General features: G+C 39.7%; 1 protein-coding gene across 1 annotated transcript in view; it reads left to right on the forward strand.

Moving 5' to 3' along the window:
* HPS3 (HPS3 biogenesis of lysosomal organelles complex 2 subunit 1) overlaps nucleotides 1–23,434 on the forward strand; it is a 38,588-nt gene that overhangs the window by 10,935 nt on the left and 4,219 nt on the right. The window contains exons 5-16 of the mRNA XM_080804442.1: nucleotides 229–421; nucleotides 6,125–6,206; nucleotides 8,788–8,942; nucleotides 10,984–11,092; nucleotides 13,504–13,685; nucleotides 14,551–14,731; nucleotides 15,854–16,087; nucleotides 17,352–17,537; nucleotides 17,885–18,073; nucleotides 18,597–18,704; nucleotides 22,252–22,458; nucleotides 23,151–23,241. Coding sequence (XP_080660568.1) covers nucleotides 229–421; nucleotides 6,125–6,206; nucleotides 8,788–8,942; nucleotides 10,984–11,092; nucleotides 13,504–13,685; nucleotides 14,551–14,731; nucleotides 15,854–16,087; nucleotides 17,352–17,537; nucleotides 17,885–18,073; nucleotides 18,597–18,704; nucleotides 22,252–22,458; nucleotides 23,151–23,241 — 1,917 coding nt within the window. The remainder of the gene's footprint in view (nucleotides 1–228; nucleotides 422–6,124; nucleotides 6,207–8,787; nucleotides 8,943–10,983; nucleotides 11,093–13,503; nucleotides 13,686–14,550; nucleotides 14,732–15,853; nucleotides 16,088–17,351; nucleotides 17,538–17,884; nucleotides 18,074–18,596; nucleotides 18,705–22,251; nucleotides 22,459–23,150; nucleotides 23,242–23,434) is intronic.

Below are 23,434 nucleotides of genomic sequence, written 5' to 3' on the forward strand. Positions count from 1 at the left end.
TATTACCTAGATCTGTTAATTTATTAGGGGTTGCAAATGGTGATATTTTAATTATATCACTCCCTTTTCATTTCCTACCGGCATTCTTCTATAAAGAGCAGTTTTCCCTAAACAACTCTTTGGTTATCCCCTGATAGACACCTTTCCTTAGAAAAGTTAAGATATCGATTTCCTTTATTTACTGGTTTCATGGGTTTTCTACCCCCCCCCCCAATTTTTTTCATGCAGGTTCCCTTACTTCTGATAGAAAAAATTTGTCTCAGGAAAAAGAGTTGCTGAGTCTCTTCTGTTTCTTCTCATTACCTCATGTGGGCTATCTGTACATGGTTGTCAAATCTGTTGAATTAATGTCAGTTTACCAGTATCCTGAGAAGTCTCAGCAGGCAGTGCTCACACCACAATTTTTGCATGTCATCGCAAGGTATGTTATAGTATTACTTGCTGGACTTGGAGTCACTTATTCTGCATATTCTTGGGTTGCTTCTTAAATCAGAGAATTTAAGAATGTGTGGGGGCTCCTGGGTGGGTCAGTCGTTTAAGCCTCTGCCTTTGGCTCAGGTCATGATCCCAGGGCCCTGGATAGAATCCCCCTTTGGGCTCCCTGTTCAGCGGGGAGCCTGCTTCTCCCTCTCCCTCCACCTCTCCCCCAGCTTGTGCTCTCACTCATTCTATGACAAGTGAATAAATAAAATCTTTAAAAAATAAATGAGAATTGTGTGAACTGGTATATAGTATTTTTTTTTAAAGATTTTTTAAAATTTATTTATTTGACAGACAGAGATCACAAGTAGGCAGAGAGGCAGGCAGAGAGAGAGATTGGAGGAAGCAGGCTTCCCGCTGAGCAGAGAGCCCGATGCGGGGCTCAATCTCAGAACCCTGGGATCATGACCTGAGATGAAGGTAGAGGCCCTAACCCACTGAGCCACCCAGGTGCCCCTGAACTGGTATATAGTATTATAAATTAATGATGTATATTTGTCTTTTGATGGCCCATACCTACCTTTTCAATGTCAAAGATTTAGATTCTGGTTTTGCCTTTGTTTTATTTTCTTAGATTGGATAGGGGTTTTTGTGAGGCAAAATTTTCGTAGGGAATTTTAATGAAAAGTCAGTGGAGCCAGTCAGGACATCTCTGGATTTCTTTTTAGATTTTTAAATTTTTTTCTCGGCTGCACTATCCTTTCTGTGTGAGTTATTTCATAATGGTTTAGAACTGTGACGGAGCCAGAAAGACTACCCTCTGAGTAGTACAAATGGGGAAATAAACCAGAGGTTGGAATTGGCAAGGTCATGTGGCTATTTGGAGGCAGATGCCTTTTGAGTTGCCTTACCCTAGTATGCTAGCTACAACTAATTTTCCTAAAGCAATGCTCCTATCACATCACTGTTGATCAAAACCTTAAAGAAGTCTTTAATATTCAAAGCCTTGAGCTCAACCAAATTCTTGAACTTGGGTTCCTGAGTAGGATTTTAATCTCATTTCCTTTTATTTCAGCCGTAACTGATGCTTCTGGTTCTATTTCCTGTTTTTTGAGCTTAGGTTATGTACAAGACACTGCATTGGGCCCTCTGGCCAAGCACTTTGAACAAGGTACACCATCTGCTTTCTAAAGCAACAACATGAAAGAAGGCCAGAGATGCAGGCATGCGGCACAGACACGAGGGGATTTGTGACAAATATCTTTAGACTTCGTGAAAGTGGTGTAGGCCCTGTGAGGAGAGAAATTACTTCTGGCTGAGTCATACAGGAAAGTTTTTTGTGCTTGGAGTGAGAAAAGCTAGTTAGAATCTACAGATGTAGATTAGAAGAGAAGGGCATTATAGAGAGAGGGAAGACTATAAACAAAGGCTATGTCTAGTTTTGTGGGAGCATCTAATAACTAATTGCAGAGGGTAGTGATTTTTAAATTTTTCCACCTGAGTGGTAGTATCAGTAACTACAGCAGGTGCTAGAGTATATTCAGACAGCGTAGAATTCCCCTGAAGATTCGCCACTCACTCATCATGTAGTTGCTGCCCTCTCCTCCTGTTTGGTGTAAGGAGAAATGCTATTTATTATGGGTTTCCTAAGTGAACACTGTGGAAGTAGCTAGTCTCAATTTCTGTGTTGCATATAGCGATGTTCTTTAACTATGAAGAAGCTGAAATGCAGAGAAGTGGTACAAATGATGCTCAAGAGAGAGCTCAAGACTTTGAATATTAAGGACTTCTTTAAGGTTTTGATCAACAGTGATGTGATAAGAGCATTGCTTTAGGAAAATTAGTTGTAGCTTTTATACAGGATGGATTAAACACAGGTAAATCGGGTAGTGAAATGGTTCAGAGAAGGATAACCAGGGCCTACAGCAGTGAGAGGATGAGGAAGAATGGATGGAAGAGGCTTTGGCAAGAGAATGACAAGACTTTGTTTCCGTTGGGATGGTGGGAATGGCGGAGGCATGAGGAAACCTTGCCCGAGTGTTGAGGCTGCTTTTATGAAAGCAGAGGCTGGCGAAGTGTGGGGCAAAAGAGAAGCTTGGTTTATGAGTTTGAGGCGCTTAGGGAGTATCAAGAGGAAATGTTACGTAGGCTTTTGGACACAGAACTGAAGATCAGAAAAGAAAGGGAAACGTAGATGCTTTATTACCATCAAGAAAGAACTGACTGTCCAAATAGCGAGCATGGCCCCAAGAGTGTATAGCAGAGAAAAGTAGTTGGAAAACTAAACTCTGGTGAAGGTCATGTTTAAGAAAGGAGAGAAAGAACAGAAGGATTTTCAAGAATGCAAAAGAACCTAAGGAACTACAGCATCTTAGAAACCAAGGAAAAACTAGAGGGAGAAAGAGTAAAGTTTTAATTTCTCTCCCAAAATATTGATGCAAAAGACTATTAATCTTTTCTCTGATTGCATAGATGTAAAGGACACTGAGAATTTAGTGATTTGATTCCCTAAACTTATTCCCCCCTCTCTCTTAAATATAAGTCATGAGTTAGTTTAGAATGTAGAGTCCTGAAAACACAGTTATGGGGATTTGAAGGGACTGGATTTTGCCTGTCTCCAGGTAAGAAATTATTGAAGCTTTTCTTAATATCAGCACCAGAATACATTCTGACACCCTTAACTTGACTGACCATGGAAGCACTAGACATTAGAATAGCAGTTATTATATGTAAATTCAGATTCTTTTTTTTTTTTTAAAGATTTTATTTATTTGCCAGAGAGAGAGAGAGAGAGAGTACACATAAGCAGGCCGAGAGGCAGGCAGAGGCAGCGAGAGAAGCAGGTTCCCTGACGAGCAAGGAGCCCGATGCGGGACTCGATCCCAGGACCCTGGGATCATGACCTGAGCCGAAGGCAGCGGCTTAACCAATTGAGCCACCCAGGCGTCCCTAAATTCAGATTCTTAATAAAGATCCCCATCCCTATTTTAAAAATCCTATATTTGTTGAACTTTTTGCATATTTTACCCAGTAAATACATATTTTAGAAATATCCTGACCCGTAAGTTTGTCTTGAAAAGTTCCTTGGAGGCTGGTATTTAAAAAAAAAAGGAAAATTTTTTTTGAAGAATCTAAGAACAATATAAAATCATGTAAAATGTCACCCTTATAGAAATACGTAAATAGAAAAGTCCCCCCCCCCCCCCCCCGGATAATCCTAGTCCTCGGAGTTCACCATGTCAACATGGTTGACATGTTTAGGGCACCTGGGTGGCTCAGTTGGTTATGCCTCTGCCTTCAGCTCAGGTTATGCTTCCAGGATTCTGGGATCGAGCCCCGCATCGGGCTCCCAGCTCAGCAGAGAGTCTGCTTCTCCCTCTCCTTCTGCCCCTCCCCCTGCTTGTACTCTCTCTCTTTCAAATAAATAAATCAAATCTTTGAAAAGAACAATGGGTGTATATTCACCCAACTTATTTAAAAAAACAGTGCACTTACTACTATGATTGGTTTTATAGAAGTGGATCATATGACGTCCACCGTTCAGCAACTTGCTGCTTCACTTAGCAGCGTATCCTGGACATCTTTTCATGCCAGCACACTTCAGTTCACTTTATTCTTCTCTTGTACTGCTGCTTAGTATTCCAGCAATAGCCAACAGCTGGGTTACTGTAGGTGGAAGTGAGTCAGAGGACCAGTTTTTTAACCTCTGGAATCTGCTAGTCATTTATCTTTATGGTCATAGCTACTCTCACCTGTCCTTCCGGCCCCACCACAGGTGCTTTTTTGCTTCTCACTATCTCAAAGTCCCTTCTATTCATTTTTACTTCCTGGTGCTAACTCTCTATTGTAGATTTCTAAGTGGTGGTTCTATTGTTCTAGCGATTATCATGACTCCAGAGATGATGTCCTAGAACGTTGTGGAGTGGACAGAGATGGCAATGAGCTGAGGCTGCAGTGGAAACCCCCCAAAACAGGGAAAGAATGCCCTGAGTGATACATCTTACCTACATTGTGTAAAGTCTCCCAACTGTGGAAATACCAGAATGCCTTCCTTATAAAGAAGTATTTCTCCTATTTTTTTAAAAAGATTTTATTTATTTATTTATTTATTTATTTATTTGAGAGAGAGAGCTCGGGTGTGCACACACAAGTTGGGGGGAGGGGCAGAAGGAGAGGGAGAAGCAAACTCCTTATTGAGTGGGGAGCCTGCTGCTGGGGTGGGGGTGGGGGGCATCCATCCCAGGGCCCTGGAATCATGACTAAGCTGAAGGCAGACGCTTAACCGGCTAAGCCACCCAGGCACCCTGAAAGCAGACTCTTAACTGACTGAGCCAAGAAGTATTTCTTCTGGGGGCGCCTGGGTGGCTCAGTGGGTTAATCCTCTGCCTTCGGCTCAGGTCATGATCTCAGGGTCCTGAGATCGAGCCCCACATTGGGCTCTCTGCTCAGCAGGGATCCTGCTTCCCCCTCTGTCTCTGCCTGCCTCTCTGCCTACTTGTGATCTCTGTCTGTCAAATAAATAAAATCCTTAAAAAAAAGAAGTATTTCTTCTATTATAAGATCAATGCTAGGTTTGCTTTATTTCAACATAGTTCATTTTTAATTCTCCAACTTTTTAATTTGTTTTTAAAAATTATTCCTGTGGGGGGAAAAATTATTCCTGTGAACCCGCTATAGGATGGGTTTTGTAGCAATTTCTAAGTTAACTGTTTTTATTAGTTTTTAAAAAGATTTTACTTATTTATTTGTCAGACAGAGATCACAAGTAGGCAGAGAGGTAGGCAGAGAGAGAGAGGAGGAAGCAGGCTCCCTGCAGAGCAGAGAGCCTGACGAGGGGCTCGATCCCAGGACCCTGAGATCATGACCTGAGCCGAAGGCAGAGGCTTGAACCCACTGAGCCACCCAGGTGCCCAGTTAACTGTTTTTAATGCCAGCATGGAGTGTTGATTTATCCACTAGTCACCAGGCCTCCTTTGTGCCCTGACTGTGCGGTCTCTAGGTCATTTTACAGTGCAGAAGCAGCCTGGGGTTGTAGAAAGAGCTAGAGGAGTGTGAGGAGTAAGACGACCTGGGGTCTATTTAGGCTCCATCCTCCAGAGATGTCTTAGACCAGTCATAAGACTTCCATGCCCTCATCTTTAAAACAAGCTTCTGGAGTGGATAATTCTCAAGACTCCTTCAGATAGTCTATAATTTTCAGTTCTACCATCAGATATGTGTTTGCATAATCTAAGTGTGTTATCCAGCCTGACCTAGGCTCAATTACATCCTGAGATGAGTGGGATAGAGTTAGTAGTCAGGAAACTTGTGTTCTAATCTTGACTTCGATAGTCATCTCTTTGTACCTTGGGCTTTGGGAAGCTCCTTGGGACATCATTTTGTCTGTAAAATGACACATTGACCCACATCCATGGTTCTTAATGAGGCATGTACAACAGAGCCACACATGGAGCTTTGTAGAATTATACATGTCTAGATTCAGCTCTTAGAGATCATGGTTCAGTAGGGCTGAGGTGGTGACTATGGGGACCACTCCATGGGGATTTGGAGGTGCTCTCTTTGTTAAGAAGCAGACTAATCGTCAAATGCTGTTGGGTCTTCCCTACCCACCATTGCTCTGTTTGCCTGTGTGAACTCCTCCCAACTATGGGCATGTTGGTTATTGGCCTCTGCTCTGCTCAGTGGTGTCTCTCCTCTTCCTTAGCAACAACCTACAGTGTTTCACAGTGCGGTGCAGTGCGGCGGCAGCTCGTGAGGAGGACCCATACGTGGACACCACCCTGAAGGTTAGAACTGGTTTTAGATGACAGTAAAGTCTTACGATCAAAAAGGGGTACAGAAATGCTTACAGATTTGCTCTTGGGTCTAAACTGGTGATCGTTAGAGGTCTGAAGGTCTTGTTTATCAAAGCAGAACTTTTGGACATAAAATAGTAAGCATTTTGTGACACTTTTTAAGATTACTTTGAAGACATTTCACTCAGAATTTAGGTGATGGGCAAAGTTTTTAAAATTTGGTAAAGAATATGTGTAGGGTAATTTCAGAGAGAGTACTTTACAACTCTAGTATACTACAATTTTACTCTTTTTTAATGGGAATACTGGTGACAGTTGTATATAGCTATTAAAGCACTAGAGAACTCTGTGTGTTCAAGGACACAAATGCATGAAAAGAATTGATTTCTACTGTTATCAGATATGCCTATGATGTATTTCTATCGTCTTAAACTGAGAGTTAATGGATGTGCTAGATTATCAACCTCATTTTGAGTGAGAACTGATATGCTTATTCTCTGAAGAGCTCTTGACTACAAAATAACCATAGGCAGTTTTATGATGAAATTCTGTATTTTCTGACCTTGAATTTCTGTTCTCAGAAATATACCTATCCTTTGTGTGATATGCATCATATGCTATTCCACTTCTCAGGTATAAACTATTTGAATGGATATTTGTTATAAAGCAACATGCTGCAGGAAACTTCCAAATTATGATGGCCTATATTTTTTTTATAAAGATTTTATTTATTTATTGAGTGACAGAGTGAGTGAGAGAGCGAGCACATGATCAGGGGCAGAGGCAGAGAGAGAGAGGAAGAAAAGGGGCTCAATCCCTGGACCCTGGGATCATGACCTGAGCCAAAGGCAGACACTTAACCGACTGAGCCACCCAGGAGCCCCATGATGGCTTATATTTTATAAGTTAATGTCTATCTGGCACCTGGAACACCTTTTCCTGGAAAAGTAAGTGTTCAGTACTGATGGTTAGGTTACTTTGTAGTGCTTAATATGTCTGAGGTCCTCTTCCACTATCACAGTTACCCAAATTGTGACATGTGATAGCATTTCACGTGATCTGGGTTCTCTGTAACTCTTTCATGCAATGGGCTGTGTATAGCTTTCTGTTGCTGACCAGGCATACTGTCTACCTTCAGCCTCTTAAGAAACCCGACTCACAGCTTCCCCATGCCTTTCTGTGTTTAAGATACACACATAGCCTCTTCAAGAGTATATTTTAGAAATAAAGGTTATTTCCCTAGTAAAAATGGAAAGCCAACAGATTCTTTGTCCCTCCCTCCTCCCAACACCTTGCTTTGCTTTTTTGTTTTCTATTTTTCAAACCTAAGAAAGACATAGGCTTAACATAGGTGGTGATGCTGGAGTGAGGGGTACATCGTGGATTGAGGTAGGTTCAATCTGCATTTGAAATTAAATCGTGTTGTAGGTCTTCTCAGTGTCTCCTAAAACCAGAGGGAGGGAACAAGGAAGAGAGGAAGGGCAAGAAGTAGAGAGATGGGCAGCCCGCTGGTGGGGGAAGCTGCCCTTGAGGCCCGTCCTCTTGAGGGTGGCAGAAGGAAGGACAGTGATGATCACACCTCATGGCTCCCCCTGTCCTGCAACGCTACCATTCTGAAATGCTAGATACCACCTGAACCAGCTCATGTGTAGCCTCTTGCCAACTCAGACTTTGCGAGCCGTGGTGTCTGAGAAAGATTTCACGACCTCAGGATGTCCGAAGTGTACATTTTTCCTCCCTTTCCTCTGAGAGCCTGACTCCTCAGCACTAGCTAAGGCCATCTCATCTATTCTTAGGAACAAAAAAATGGATGGAAAGGTTTCCCCAGTTATACAAAAGGACAATGAAGATAACTCAGAACCAAAATAGTGTTCATGGACGAGAGGGCACAGGCCTGGCAGCATCATTTTGTGAGCTCCCAGAAAGAGTGCTTCTATTATCTTACCCATTCTACTTGAATTAGTGCTCCTTTACGGGGACAGGAGCCTGCTCCTGGTCCAGGATTTCCTCCCATTTACCTGACACACTCAGCCGGTCATCCATTCCAGGCAATGTTCCCACCTAAGGAGCTAGCAGTGAGAGGCCATCAGAACATGCAAGCATTTCTCTTCTATTCATCCATCCACTTAGAAACCATTGATGTTCTCTTTGTGCAGTAGAATGACCTTTTACAGTGTCTAATTTTTCCTAGCAACCACATTGGGTCATGTCCCTGAACCAGCCCACTGTAAGTAGGGATCTCTCCAGCAGGTTATCAGCCCACAGCTGTGCTCCGAGAGCCGCTCTGTCAGCCACACAGGAGTTCCCACAGCCTTGAGGGGCTCAAGAGCACCTGCTGCCTGCATTCACTCAGTCAGTGAATACTGAGTAGCTCTTCAGCGGGCACACATGAATAGGTAGTTGGTTACATAACTTTGGACAAGACAACCTCCTCCTCTGATAAGAATAGGAATTCAGATTTTTTATTTTGGAGGGGGGTCGGCGGGGGAGCAGGATAAATAAACTGACTTTTGAAGGTTAAAGTTCCTGTACCTTTATTTCTTGGTTAAATTTGTGATGTTTCCTTTACTAGGCTTGCCCACCTGTCAGTATGGATGTCTGTGCTTTAAGAATACAGCTTTTCATAGGCTTGAAAGCCATCTGTCACTTTAAAAACCACCTCATACTTTTGACCAAGGCAGACCCTGAGGCTGTTCCAGAAAGAAGAGAATCACCTAAGAGGCTTCTGTAAGCATCCCCACACTTCCACTCATTCCTGCCAACGTTTCTGTAATGAATTGTTACTGGTGTATTTTGTGTGTGTCCTAGTTTATCTTTTTAAAAATCAGAACTTTGAATGATTAGATGGTTTGTCTATGTTTTTTTTTCCAGAGAAGGAAAAGAAGGTCCTAGTGATCTCCATACTATCCTTTATATTAACCTTGGAATTTTAGAAGATAATGAATTATAAAATAGTTCCAATAATAATCTGTGGTATTTGAGATAAGCTAAAGGACATGCTCTTCAGTGTAATTAATAGGAAAGACAGAGCCTCTAAAGCTAATCCAAACTACAAGGCTCTTTACTACTTTTTTTCTTTTCTTCTTTGACCTTCCAGTAGTTACATTTTTATCCAGGTATTATTTTCTGGTATTTCAATTCAAAAGAAATTAGTAATGCATTTCTTACCTTAAAGCACATTCATGATATATAGGTAAGTGCTGATCGACCTTAAAATTGCATTTGATAACACTAATCTCTGGTTGACTCTTAGATTTTCTGCTTTTATGTTGTTTGGAATTGAACATTTAGTTCCAGACTAATTATGCGTCTGTCCAACATTTCCTGTTCTGTGAACTTAGTGGTAGGAATTAGGTGACGATGAGGATGAGGATGATGATTTGTGTGTTCTCCTGTGAATAATTTAATCAGGAAAGAAATCCATCCAGGGGAAGAGAAGCTGGTAATGTACAGATGGTCCTCTACTCAGATAGTTTGACTTCCAAGTTTTCAACTTCACGATGAGGTTGAAGGCAATACCCATTCACTAGAAACTGTACTTCAGGTTTTGAATGTGGCTCTTTCCCTGACTAGCAACCTGTGGTATGGTATTTGGTGATGCTACAGAGTGGCAGCAGCAGCTCGCAGCAGCCACGTGATCATGAGGGTGAACAATCAATACACTCATCCAACCTGTACCCAGAAAACCATTCTGTCTTTCACTCTGTACAGTATTCAGTAAATTGCATAAGATATTCAACACTTTATTATAAAATAGGCTTAGTGTTAGATGATTGCTTCTGTGAGTGTTCTGAGCCAAGTTTAGGGTAGGCTAGGCTAAGCTATGATGTCTGGGAGGTTAGGTGTATTTGACTTATGGTATTTCCAATTTTTCGTGTGTTTATTGGGAGGTAGCCTCGTTGTAAGTCAAGGAAGAGTTGTATTTCTAGTCAAACATCGGTTTTTGTTTTTAACATGAATTTTTGCTTTTTCAGATTTTTTTGTGTCTGTGCTTTGTCCCACCAACAGGAATAATCAGAGGTTGATTTGGGTAACCGGTCACTCAGGGCATGTACAGAATGGCCTGAGACTGACTGATTCTAAAAGCTTTCTGGCAAGAGGAAGAACAGTTCACTGTCTTGCGAGTTATTGACATTTTTTGTCATTGGACAGTTTTAAAAATTCTATTTTTAAATGATTTCTTAAAAAATTTCTTGTCTATTTGAAAGTTTCATTGGTCAGAGGTCTGCATTTTAAAAAGATTGTATGCTAAAGAAAATGCATCACATAGTGAAAGCCAGAGCTAAGATAGTGCTTGAAGTGGACCATGGTTATGTATATGTTCTGCATTTCCCCAGCAGCCCCGAGTGTTTGGCCTAGTGTTCTGTTGCAGCTTCTGCTTAGATGGGTGGCATAAGGCAAGCAGGACTCCTGAAGGCCATGTGCAAGACAGACACTGGGCACAGGCACTCTCACAGCCAAGTCTCTCTTCCTTTTGAGGGGTCTTGCCTGTTCTTTGAGTATTTTGCCCATTTAAGAATTCTTGTGGAGTAAATTGGAAACAATTGGTTTATCAGTACATGAGAGTTGTCGAATTTTAAATGCTGTAGGGCTATGTAGCGTTGTGAACTAATGTATAAAAATCCACTGTATAGCTAATCACTGAAGAAAATACTCAATGAAAATGATTGCATAATTCTTCTTAGGTATCTAATACTTACCATTTAAGATTACCATATATTAATTCTGTGTCTTACCTTGTAATTCTCATCTTTTGTTTTGCTTTCAGTTCTAGAAAAGGAACCAGTGGTAAGCTTAAAACACCTCCTATAGCTGAGGCTGGGTGGAATTTGTATATTGTGGATACGATCTCACCAGTGCAACTGTACAAAGAAATGGTACTCCTTTCACACTTCCAGTTTTGGTTTTTTTTTTAAGATTTTATTTACTTGACACAGAGAGGGCACAAGTTGGCAGAGCAGCAGGCAGAGGGGGAGGTGCCTGCCGAGCAGGACCCTGGGATCACGACCGGAGCTGAAAGCAGATGCTTAACCGACTGAGTCACCCAGGTGTCCCAAATTGGGGATCCTTTTTTTTTTTTTAAGATTTTATTTATTTATTTATTTATTTGTCAGAGAGAGAGAAAGCACAAGCAGGCAGAGGCAGAGAGAGAGAGAAGCAGGCTTCCCACTGAGCAAGGAGCCCAATCCCAGGACCCTGGAATCATGACCTGAGCCAAAGGCAGTGGGTCAACTGACTGAGCCACCCAGGTGTCCCTTTCACACTTTCAGTTCTTATTGGTAGAAATTTAGAGTCAAAGTCATGACCAGATGTTGATTCTAATCATCACACATTCAGAATGCCACAGCCAACCAGCTTGCAGGCTCTGTCTGACTGTAGAGTGTGGATCTTCAGTCACCTTCTCATTTTCACAGCTTCTGACATTTGAGGAGCCAGTAGAAATTCCCTTCACTAAAATAAGACTGACTTACTCATACCCACCCTCCAAAGAGGATCGATTAACCAGTCTGAACATAAATAGCCTTCGACCTTTACTTTCAACCCTAGCAAAGAGAACCAGGAAATGGAGGTGAGAGAAACCCTAGATCATTTATCCCCATCTCACTCTGAAATATTAGAAGATTGTCTCAGGGCCCTGCGCACCTGCCTCATTGTCCTGTGGGTAGTGGCCCAGGTGGGGGCACCCTTCTACCTTTTATAAGAGCAACAGCTGCCCACTCATCACTAGCATTTTTTTTAACTCTTTCCTTTAAAATAATTTCAAACTTACAGAAAAGTTGCAGGGTTAAGAATAGTAGAAATAAAACCCTGTATATTCTCCACACAGATTCACCCATAATCAACATTTTACCCATTTTGCTTCTCTCTTTCTCTCTCTTTTTTTGTGTTCTTGTACTTTCTAAACGCGTACACACACCCCCCCACATCCCCCTCCCCCACACACTGCGATCCATTGGAAGGTAATTTGCATTCATCAGAGCCTGATGCCTCTAAATACTTCATTGTATGTTTCCTACAATCCGAGTATTTGTTTACATCACTGAAGTACCGTGAAATGCTTAATATATGAATAAATATGGGACACGTATTGCAATGTTGTCAGTTTACTAGCATCTCCCTTCTGCAGTACAGGGCCCAGTCTAACATCAGGTGGTGCATATAATTATCATATCTCCTTGACCTTCTTTCATCCAGAATAATTTCATAGCCTTTTTTTTAATGGCATAGATATTTTTGAAAATAAATTTTTGCCCCTCTACCTTTTAAAATTTTTTATTATTTATATTTTCTTGTTTAGATTCAGGTTGTGTATGCTTATTCTCAGCCAGAACATTGCACAGGTAACATTGTGTCTTTCTCAGGTGTTACACCAGGAGACACATGACCCCTGTGCTCTTATTGGTGATGTTAATTTTGATCATCAAGTCAAGGTTTTGCCTGATTTGTCCCTGGCATTTTAATGCTGATAATTATATCAGCTTTGCCCTGTCCTTTTAATCTTACTTAATGGAAAGTCTTAAAACTTCATGTAGATGATTTGTTTGCTGGAATCTGAAAATACTGATTGACTCAGATTAACTAGTGATAATTTTAATAAGCCCACGGTGGGTTACAGAAATAGACCAAGTAGAGCCTAAATTTACTGACTGAAACTACAATAAAGGAAGCACACTCAGTCTGAATTTAAGAAAGATTTCAATCATAAAACTTAAAAACGTTAGCTATTTCACATGTTTGTTAGCCTTATTGAACTATGATCCAAATATTGCTAAGTTAACAGTATTATTAGTATTACGCTGTTTGTAACTTCTCTAGTGATTAGCATGATTTAACAAGGGAATGTTTACAATCATATATGTATTAAACTGGCTCATGGATTGTTAGGGAAAAGAACACCTCAGCTAGGCCTATCCAAATGATAAATAACCACTTTTTAGTCTTTTATGATTTAATCTGTCTAAATATGAACTTTACTAACAAAATGTCTAGATATTCTTTTTTTTTTTTTAAGATTTTATTTATTTATTTGAGAGAGAGAGAGATCACAAGTAGGCAGAGAGGCAGGCGGCGGGGGCCGGGGGGGGGGCGGTGGAAGCAGGCTCCCTGCTGAGCAGAGAGCTTGATGCAGGGCTCGATCCCAGAACCCTGAGATCATGACCTGAGCCAAAGGCAGAGGCTTAACCCCCTGAGCCACCCAGGTGCCCCGTCTAGATATTCTTAAGAACCAGGAAACTTGTGGGTGTCTTTCTGCAGCAATATTAGTGGCTGGCCTTTTTTGTTGTTTCAGGTAGACTACAGTAATACCTACAAGACTGCAAAAACCCAGAGCTGTATCCACCTTCTTAGTGAGGCTCACCTGTTAGTGAGGGCTGCCTTGATGGATGCCAATCATTTGGAACCTGGAGAAAAAGCGGAGCTCTTGGAAGCATTTAAAGAAAGCTGTGGGCACCTTGGAGACTGCTACAGCAGGTTGGTGATGCTTCTTGGAAACTTGTTAAAGAAGCCATCTGGAGCTTTGGGTGTAGGTGCCAGCTTTCTCATCTCTGGTAGCTATCTGATGAATGGGGGAATGCTTGAGGGGAGGCGGTTCATTTCTTCATGTATTCCATACGCGTTTATTGAGCACATACTGTGTGCCAGGTACTGTGCTAAGCTTAGAGCCACAAAGGTGAACATGACTGTTTCCTGCCTTCAAGGAGTTACAATTTATTAGATGAACAATGACTCTCCAGTTCATGAGTCTCCCTCTGCTTAATTTAGGAACTAAATTTCTTTCAGGTCTTCGGGACCTGCTCATGACCTTGAAAATCTCAGAGACGGGCATTGTTACTGGTTTATTGCCTGTTAGCCTTAAAAGAGAGATTCTATTTTGGTGGTCTGGGATTTTAATCTTTGTACTCAGTGCTTTTATGAGTTCAGAAAAGGACTGGGATGAATAGTGGTTTTTATTTTTGAGAATGGACTTTATAGATTTTTTTTGTGTATGATTATTTCAAAGGCTTACTTGACCCATGGGAATGATTATAAATTAACAAAATAGACTTTTCTTTCCTATCAACACCATTATTTTAGAGCCACATTATAAATCCTAAATTCACTTAATGAATTATTTTTCTATTTTTATTGTGAGCAGGCAAAAAGAAACTGTATTAATTAGAATGACTTTACAGAATAAAACTTAGAACTTGTTCCAGTGACATATGGCAGTAGAAGAGTATTTTGAGATTTATGTCTTCCAGAAAGCATTATCTATTTTATTATCAAATGTGTTAGACATCCAGGCTTTAAAAATGACAAATTTGAGGGTTTTTTTTTTTTACTTCCTTCCCTTTAGGCTTGACACCCAGTATTCCCACCTCGCCTTACCATATTATAAGATGTCTGGTTTGTCTATGGCTGAAGTTTTAGCCCGAGCAGACTGGCTACTAGAGGATGGATCACAGAAATACGAGAGGGGACTAATCTTTTACATTAATCATTCACTTTATGAAAACCTGGATGAAGAATTAAGTGAAGTGAATATGGTCTTCTATTTACTTATATCTAACCTTCCTAACTTTTCATTTTAGCCATTTATTTTATGTGATACTGTTTAGAAGTCAGGTTTCAAATGTTTTTCTTTGGGATTATTTTCTTCTTTTCCTAAAAAGGTTATAAAAATGTCCTTTTCTTCATTAATAATCCTAGAATTATAGCTTGGAAAAGAATTTATAATTACCTTCTCCTACTTTCTCATTGTATAGGTGGGGGAATGTGGTTCATTGTGGCTGAGTGACCTGCCCAGTGTGACAGGCACGCATCTTTAGAAGAACGACACACACCCTGGGCCTTGCCCTCCTCCTTCTTATCTGCACTCCTTTGCACAACACAACCCTAGTTCTCCCAAACTCCAAGTGTCCAAAGCTTCACTTAGGAAATCCTGGCCCAGTGACCTTAAGATATTGTTAAGGCTTGTTTTTAGCCCTACTGTATTTTTAAAAAGAATTGAGTCAGATATCCAAAGCTGAACATTATAAGACCAAATACTTTAAGGTTTGAAGAGAAATGAAATTTTTTTAATAGATTACCTCATTAAGTATATTTTGTACTAAGCTGGAATTTTTAATGTCTTTTAAGTGTAATTTAATCATAAATTTATTTTCTTCTTTTGAACTCTTATTAAAATTAGAAATGCCAGGGCGCCTGGGTGGCTCAGTGGGTTAAAGCCTCTGCCTTCGGCTCAGGTCATGATCCCAGGGTCCTGGGATCGAGCCCCGCATTGGGCTCTCTGCTCCGTGGAGAGCCTGCTTCCTCCTCTCTCTCTCTGCCTGCCTCTCTGTCTACTTGTGATCTCTGCCTGTCAAATAAATAAATAAAATCTTAAAAAAAAAAAATTAGAAATGCCAGCCACAACTCTGTACATATTTTCACCACTTTTTCTGCATTATACCTCAGCAAAGAGATCACTTCAGGTCATCTCAGGTCTCCCACATTATCACAGTGAACTCTGTCTTTTTAAATCCAAACAGAATACTTACAATTGTGTCTCATTTGGAAGTTTACATCTTGGTTTTGTATCTCTTTTTTTCTTTTTTTGCTGATTTTGTAGCTCTGTGTTGGTTAACTGACCTTTTATTTCTTATTCATGTTCACTAAAGGAATTAGCAGCAAAAGTAGTCCAGATGTTCCATGTAGCTGAGCCAAAGCAACTGCCCCATATTCTCTGTAGTCCTTCTATGAAGAATATTAACCCTTTAACTGCCATAAGCTATCTAAGCAAGCTGGATACTTCCGGGTTTTCATCGATCTTAGTGACATTGACCAAAGCAGCAATGGCTCTGAAAATGGGAGACCTTGACATGCACAGAAATGAAATGAAAAGCCATCCAGAGGTACAGTGCCCTGCTTGGTATTAACAGCAGACTGAAACAGGACCTGGTAGCCATAAGGTGTTTAGTTTTCTTCTGGCTTCTGTCTAGTTCATTTCTTCTTAGTCATAAAGGAGAATAGACCTCATGCTAGAAAAGAAGTGACCCAAAGTGGGAGTGCGTGGGCTTTGATCTGGTCAATGAAAAAGAAATAAGAGTGATCAGTGGTAGCAATGGGTATCCAAAGACCTCTCAATTTTGCATCAGGTGCTTTCAGAGCACAGTACTTGGTTCTAAAGAATATACAGCGTCTGCCCTGAGCTGACAGTCTGATCTAGCATGAGGGATATGGTATGTCCACTGAAACAGAACAGAGTGCTTTGTGTTCAAGTACAGCAAGCGGGATGTTAACCATGAGCCTTAGGAGTCTAGTAGTGGAGGAAATGGCCTGCACTTGAGAAAATCACAAATGACATTAAGGAAGATTGATATTGAATGACATTATTGAAGAAAAGGTAGCTTTTCCTTCGAAGAGAGCCCATTTAATGGTTCATGAGCCACAGATGTTAATCAGTAGAGGAGGAAATTAAAAGGTAATGTTAAATGAGCACTTATTATGCCCCCTATCCATTCTAAGCCCCTTGTGTATGCTATCTTATTTAATTCTTACAACAATGCTCTAAGTTAGATGCTATTATTATACCTATCATATAGATGAGGGAACTAGGACAAAGAGGGAGAAAGGAGTCATCCAAGACCACATAGCTCGTGAGTGTTCGAGCCAGGGTTTGGAGCAGGCAACATGGCTTTGGATCCTGTGGTTCTAGACTCTTATTTTGTCACCTGTGGTCAGATGCCCACAGTATGACTTCAGTTTCTAAAACAAGACAACAGAAGTGCTTTATTATTGTACAAATGACATGTTTTGTTATGATGAAGAGAGCAAGTCAGCATCAAGAGCAACAACATGCTTTGAAGAGTACAATTTTAGAAAGATGAATTTTCTTAAGGTCTAGTCTTTTTATATTCTCAAGGTATATTATTTTTAAACAAGTAGACTTAAATATAAAGCTCTCTACAAAAATAGGATATCCTGATACTTAAATATTAATAACTTCTTCAAAGACAATTAACAGTGATGTCCTTCTTAGAACGAGAACTTTGTAGTTAGAGAAAAAATTGAGACTGAAGTATTAATAGCTTAACCATGAACCTTGAATGCACTGGCATGTATTTTCAAGATGAACGCAGTGTACATTTTGATCCTAAATTTCTTGTTTATCTGAAGATGAAGTTGGTGTGTGGCTTCATTCTGGAACCCCGGCTATTGATTCAACAGAGAAAGGGACAGATTGTTCCAACCGAGCTTGCAGCACATTTGAAGGACACTCAGCCTGGCCTGCTTGTGGCTTCAGTCCTGGGCTTACAGAAGAACAACAAAATTGGAGTTGAAGAAGCAGATTCCTTCTTTAAGGTTTGTCACTTTTCAAAATGCAGTGGCTCTGGACAGGCTGATAAAACTGGTGCAGGACAGGAAGCAGAATAAGAGACTGTGTTTTCATTTGTTTATTGCAAAAGAAGACTTACACTTCACAAATTTATAAAAGTACACATTAAAAGGATGTATCTAGAGAAATTCCATTTGTGCAACCTGGAATCTGGTTTCTGTTCAAACATCTCAATGTACTTTGCCATAGGACGAATGCTAATGATAAATTATAAAATGCATGGTCCCCATGATGGAGTGCTACTCAGACTAGCTATAACTTGATCGATACTATATTTATCTGGGATATGGGGGCTTGTTTCACTGTTTTCAAGGTGCTTTGTGGTAAGGATGAAGATACCATTCCTCAGCTCTTGGTAGACCTTTGGGAAGCTCAGGTCTTAGCAGGTCTCCCAGATGTGGTTCTCCAGGAGCTCTTTTTCAAGCTCACATCACAGTACATCTGGAGATTATCCAAGAGGCAGCCCCCTGACACCGTACCACTGCGAACATCAGAGGATCTGGTGAGAGACTAGAATAACATGTTAAATTAAACTTGTATACCACATATTACAGTAGTGTACCTTGTGATTTTTAATGGCTTAGAATCAAACCTAATTTATATTACCAGATATCTTATAAGCAGGAATTAAAAATACACTTAAATCTTGTCCATGGGTCCTAGGAGGGAGCCCCTGTTAGGCTCTGTGCTCAGTAGGGAGGCTGGAGTCCACTTGTCCCTCTCTCTCTATATGACCCTTTGCTTGTGCATGTGCTCTCTCTCAAATAAATAAAATCTTTAAAAAAATAAATAAAAATTTTAAAAAATATATAAGGAAATACTTAGTGCATCCCCCCCCCCCATTTTTGGTGCAGTTTTATTCAGTGAGAATCAGCAAGCCTGAGACTTTTCTTCCCATTCTAGGAAACTGTATAGCTAACTTTGTGACATGCAGAAGATTAGCAGTTGCTTGTTCTTGGTGGAATAGATGAAGAGAATCTTGTTTTGTCCTATTTTGCTTATGGTAAATTTCTTTTACATTTTAGATTAATGCCTGTAGTCATTATGGCTTAGTTTATCCTTGGGTTAATGTCTTAATATCATCCGATTCCTTATTGGATAAAAGTTATACAGAAGACCTTTCAAAATTACAGGTAAATAAGAATGCTTCTTTTTTATGAATATGCATATTACCATATAGTATCAGATTTAAATTTGGTAAAACTTCAGTTGTCCTGTTAATCTAGAGTGTATACTTTTTTGCGGGGAGAAAATCCATAGTTAGGCATACTTAGGAGCTCTGGAGGACATTCCTGCCTCTGCCTGAAACTGCTGAGAGGAAGGCTGGCGGCTCCCAGAGGCTGGTTTTGTTGCCTGCCAAGAGTGAGTTCACCTGGTCATGGGACTGTCTTGCCTTATTTTCAGGATGTCCTTGGAAACACTTTGTGAAATGGAAGTATGGCAAATGTTTAGCGGTTTTTATTGATGGAGTTTATTTTTTGTTTCGTGTTCACTCATACATGTTAGACCTCTAGCCCAAGCTCACCACTATCTGTCTTATGGAAAGTAGGTTAAAGTAGCCTGTTTATCTGGCTCCTGAGGAGAACTTTAAAAAAAAAAAAAAAGTGTGATCAGAAAACATAGATCATCCTGTGAGAATTCTGGCTGTGATACTGTTTTTTCCACAAATGAGAAATAAAGTCCATCTTTGATGTGGTGGACCAAGCAGGGCTAGATATGGATATGATTTTATTTCAGGGAAGCCTGTGGCCCAAGGACTGAATATATCCCCACATCTGCTTTGTTTGGTCTGCCCAATGTATTACCAACATATACAATTAAAATTCCAAATGAAGAATTCTGAGTTTCAAGTTTTTTCTTGAAAGATTAGGCAGAACTGGCAACCCGGGGACTCTCACTGCTTCTGCAACCTGAGAGTTAGAGCAAACTAGTGGCTCCCCTCCGTGGTCAGTGTTCATGTTGTCCTGTCTGCCACGGTTCTTATCTCTGGGTCTTCCTGGTCCAGATATGGTGCCTGGTGTCCATTTCCCTTACATCCAGCTGCCTTCATTCATTTCCATCATCTGTTTTGGCCTCTTTAGACTTCAGAGTTTGCAACCCCTTGATTTACATCGGGAGCTGGTGTAAGTGTGGTTACTGCTTATAGAAACCAAAATGTCAGGTTGGGGATGGGGTTCAGGAGGGAAACTGAAGAGCCCATATTGCTTAGACTCAGCCTTTAGACAGGTCTGAGTTGTATATCCAAAGATAGAGTTACTTACATTCATAAAGAATTGCCAGAGAAAATTCTTGTTGGTTCTTATCTCTAGTCGCCTTACAGTACAGAGGCTCCTTAGGACTTAGCCTCTGATACATTCACTAAACAATTATTCCTCAGGCATGTGCTATAAATGTGTTCTGTGACATTGGGTAAGCCAGGCAGGGCCTTGCCCTCCCAGAATATATGTATTAATTACATATTTAAAATCACAATTGTAACTAGTGCTATTAAATCTTACCAGATAGAGCTTCAAAGCATATTTATAATCTCTGCTTGAAAAAGTGTAATTGAGTGATCTTTTAAAATTCATTTTAAAGTATTTAAAAAGAATACATTCTTCTGGGAATCTTTGCTGTTAAAGGATAAAAATGTAGTCATCCTATACTTTAAAAAATTGTTTTCCTAATTTTATCTCTTTCTAGATTATCAGTGGGTTGATTGGTCTTAGTCATTAAGTAAAAAAGAACCATCAAGAAACAAAAAGATCTCATTTGTTTTCACCTAGAGGAATAGGAGGTTCAGAATCACCTGGAGAACCATTCCAAAATTGTGTGATTTCCCCTCTGCCCCACATCCCGCCATCACCACACAGATTTGATGAGTGTTTGTCTCTTATCCTCAATCACTGTAATAGTATATTTGTGCAAAACTTAAAAAAACTATCTATAAATCATCAATTGTCAAAAAGCTCCTATCTGGAAAGACACAGTAACTAGTCAATGCCCTGCCTTCTGCCATAACTGTCACGGTCCCCTCCCCCACTTCCTTGCCAACCACCACGCCTGAGATTGTGTAGGTAGAGAAGACAGGGTCTGTGGGTTCCAGCCCTGCAGAGCTGGCTGAGAAAGACGGACCTAGATCACAGAAGGAAACAAATGTGTGTATATTGGGTGTGAAAAGAAGGTCATTTCCAATATTGAAAACAAAGGGCATTTCCAAAACTGAAAACAATACTGCTAAGAAACAGATGACATTAAGAGTAAAGAGTAGTAATAACTTTTGGAGCATTTTAAATTCAGCGATATATGTGTTGTCTGGTGTTTCTTATTTTTAAACTTTTTGATGATATGGATAAAACTAAGTAAATGTTCATGGGTAATCAAGTTTGTACCAAGCTTTGACTAGCTTCATTTAACCATGGCTTGGGTTACCCATGCCTTGCTCCTTCCTGCCCTGCCCATTATCCAAATTAATCAAAAGTTGAAAATAGAAATAATCTGTGTTTTCTTTCATGTGGGAGATCCCACAAGTGGTCGATTATCATGCTTGCTCGCTTGTTGTCAGGAAATTATTCAGATGAAGAAGACTGTTGAACTTGCAGGAAAGAAAGGGACCAACCTTATACTCCTAGCCATTCCTTGGTAGATATTTGGAATAAAATAATCACGCTGACTGTAAACAAATAGTTCACATTCCATATCCTCTTGTGCGTCTGAGAAGATGCTGTAGTAAAAAGGATACAGGAAGAAAAAAATCAGGATATGACCGTCTCATCTTTATCCAGAAGAAAGTGAAAGCAGAGCTATTTTGGCGGTAGTAATATTTATAGTTTTAATGTTTAAAAGTAAAATACTGGTAAAGTTCTGAATACTCAAATACTGCCTACTCTGTCTTTCAGCGTGTGGCAAATAGTACTGATACAAATTATTAGGTTATTAACAATTGCTTTAGTTTTATTAAATGTTAAATTTTATTTTTGGTTAAAGTTGTAGTACATGCCTATTATAGAACATTTGGAAGATACAGGTGTGAAAAAATAAAAAGTGGACTTTGTCCTTCCATCCAGTGAGCTGATTTCTATTTCAAACCTCAGTGATCTTCCAAAGGCATTTCTTTATGTGCATGTACCTGTGTAGATTTTTCAAAACTGATCCTGCTCTGAATATTTTGTATTGATATTTTTTACTCATCATTCTATTATGAGCAATTTCTCATTAACTAGACTTTAAAAATAATTTTGATGGCTCTATAATAGTCCACCATATGAATGTACCATAATTTACTTATCCCTTATTTAACATAGATCCTACTTGTTCATTACTACAATTACTACTGAAGTGAAATGAACATAAATCTTTGATCACAATGTTGATTATTTCCTTTGGATAGAGTCCTAAAATATTCCCATTAGTTTTAATTTATAGTCTATACAAAGCAACTAAAACCATGTAATTTAGAAATGCTTGCTTTCTGTTAAGCAGATTTTTATTCTTTAAACTAGAGGTGGTTTAAAAATTATTTAATACTTTAGTCCACTTAGACTTATAAATAAACATTGTATTGCATTCATCTTTTTGTTTCCTTTTTCTTTTCTTTTTTGGCAAGGGATGTTGATCTTTTTAAAAAAAATCTTACACTGTATATTGTGCTTTAGTTTTTTGGGTGCCTCATTCCATAACATTTCACTTTTCTGTTCATAGTCTCTTATATGTGGTCCTTCATTTGACATAGCTTCCATTATTCCATTCCTGGAGCCACTCTCAGAAGACACCATTGCTGGCCTCAGTGTCCATGTGCTGTGTCAGACGCGTTTGAAAGAGTATGAACAATGTATAGACACATTGTTAGAAAGATGCCCAGAGGCGATCATTCCATATGCTAATCATGAACTGAAAGAAGAGAATCGGGTACGCTTTTCAGCTATGTCTTTTAGGCTTGATACCTGATAATCAGAATTGATGATCTTGTTGCCTTATCTGCAAAATGGGGACAAATTTTATCAGTCCAACCTCACAGGTCTGGGTGGGTCAAAGGACCATATATGTTTAATATATTATGTGCTTTGAGTACTGTTAGAGGCTATTAAAATGTATAGTGATTATATGTTATCTCTATTAAAAACCTTTTGTTTGGAAATAAAGTAGGATATTACCTGAAGATTTGGGAAATGATGTATGATGGGAAAATATTATCTGGACTATATGATCTTTAGCTGAGAAACTGGAAGAGTTTAAACTTGAGTACTCTACCCTCCCCTGCCCTCCTGTTCCCCTCGCACCCCTTCCTTCCTCCCTCCCTCCCTTCCGGCCTTCCTTCTTGTCACCTAAAGATAACAGAACATGTCTATGTTTCTTCTTCAGAATATCCAAGTACACACGTACAACATACATGTCATTAGATTTTCAAGTTATAAACCTGATTTATGTTATAGTTTAAACAGAAGACTGGCTGCTGATATAACTTCTGTTGTAACAAATTTTGGCACCTTAACCAACATGATATATTTTGCCCTGTGCTTTCCTGCACAATCTTATTCTCGTTGGAAGTTTAAATGTAAAATGCATCAAATTTAAAATGTATTCATTTTTTCCTAAGATAGACTTTGTGGTGGAAAAAACTGCTGCCTGAACTTTGTCACAGAATAAAATGTGGCGGAGAGAAAGGTCAACTTTACCTGTCATCATTAAAAGGTAAAATGATCTTTTTTGTTTGATTATATAAATGAATCTTAATTTTAGTTTCCATAATTTGCTGAGGTCTTGCTTTCTCTAGTCCTGAGATTCTCAAATGAGGTGAAGAGGGTCTAAGTAGAATCATCTCAAGAGTTTAGTTCAGCATTGATGTGCTCTCCCGTCACATTAGATATTCATTTATCTCTTCCAG

This window comes from Martes martes (assembly GCF_963455335.1).
Source record: "Martes martes genome assembly, chromosome: 1".
Classification (NCBI taxonomy): domain Eukaryota; kingdom Metazoa; phylum Chordata; class Mammalia; order Carnivora; family Mustelidae; genus Martes; species Martes martes.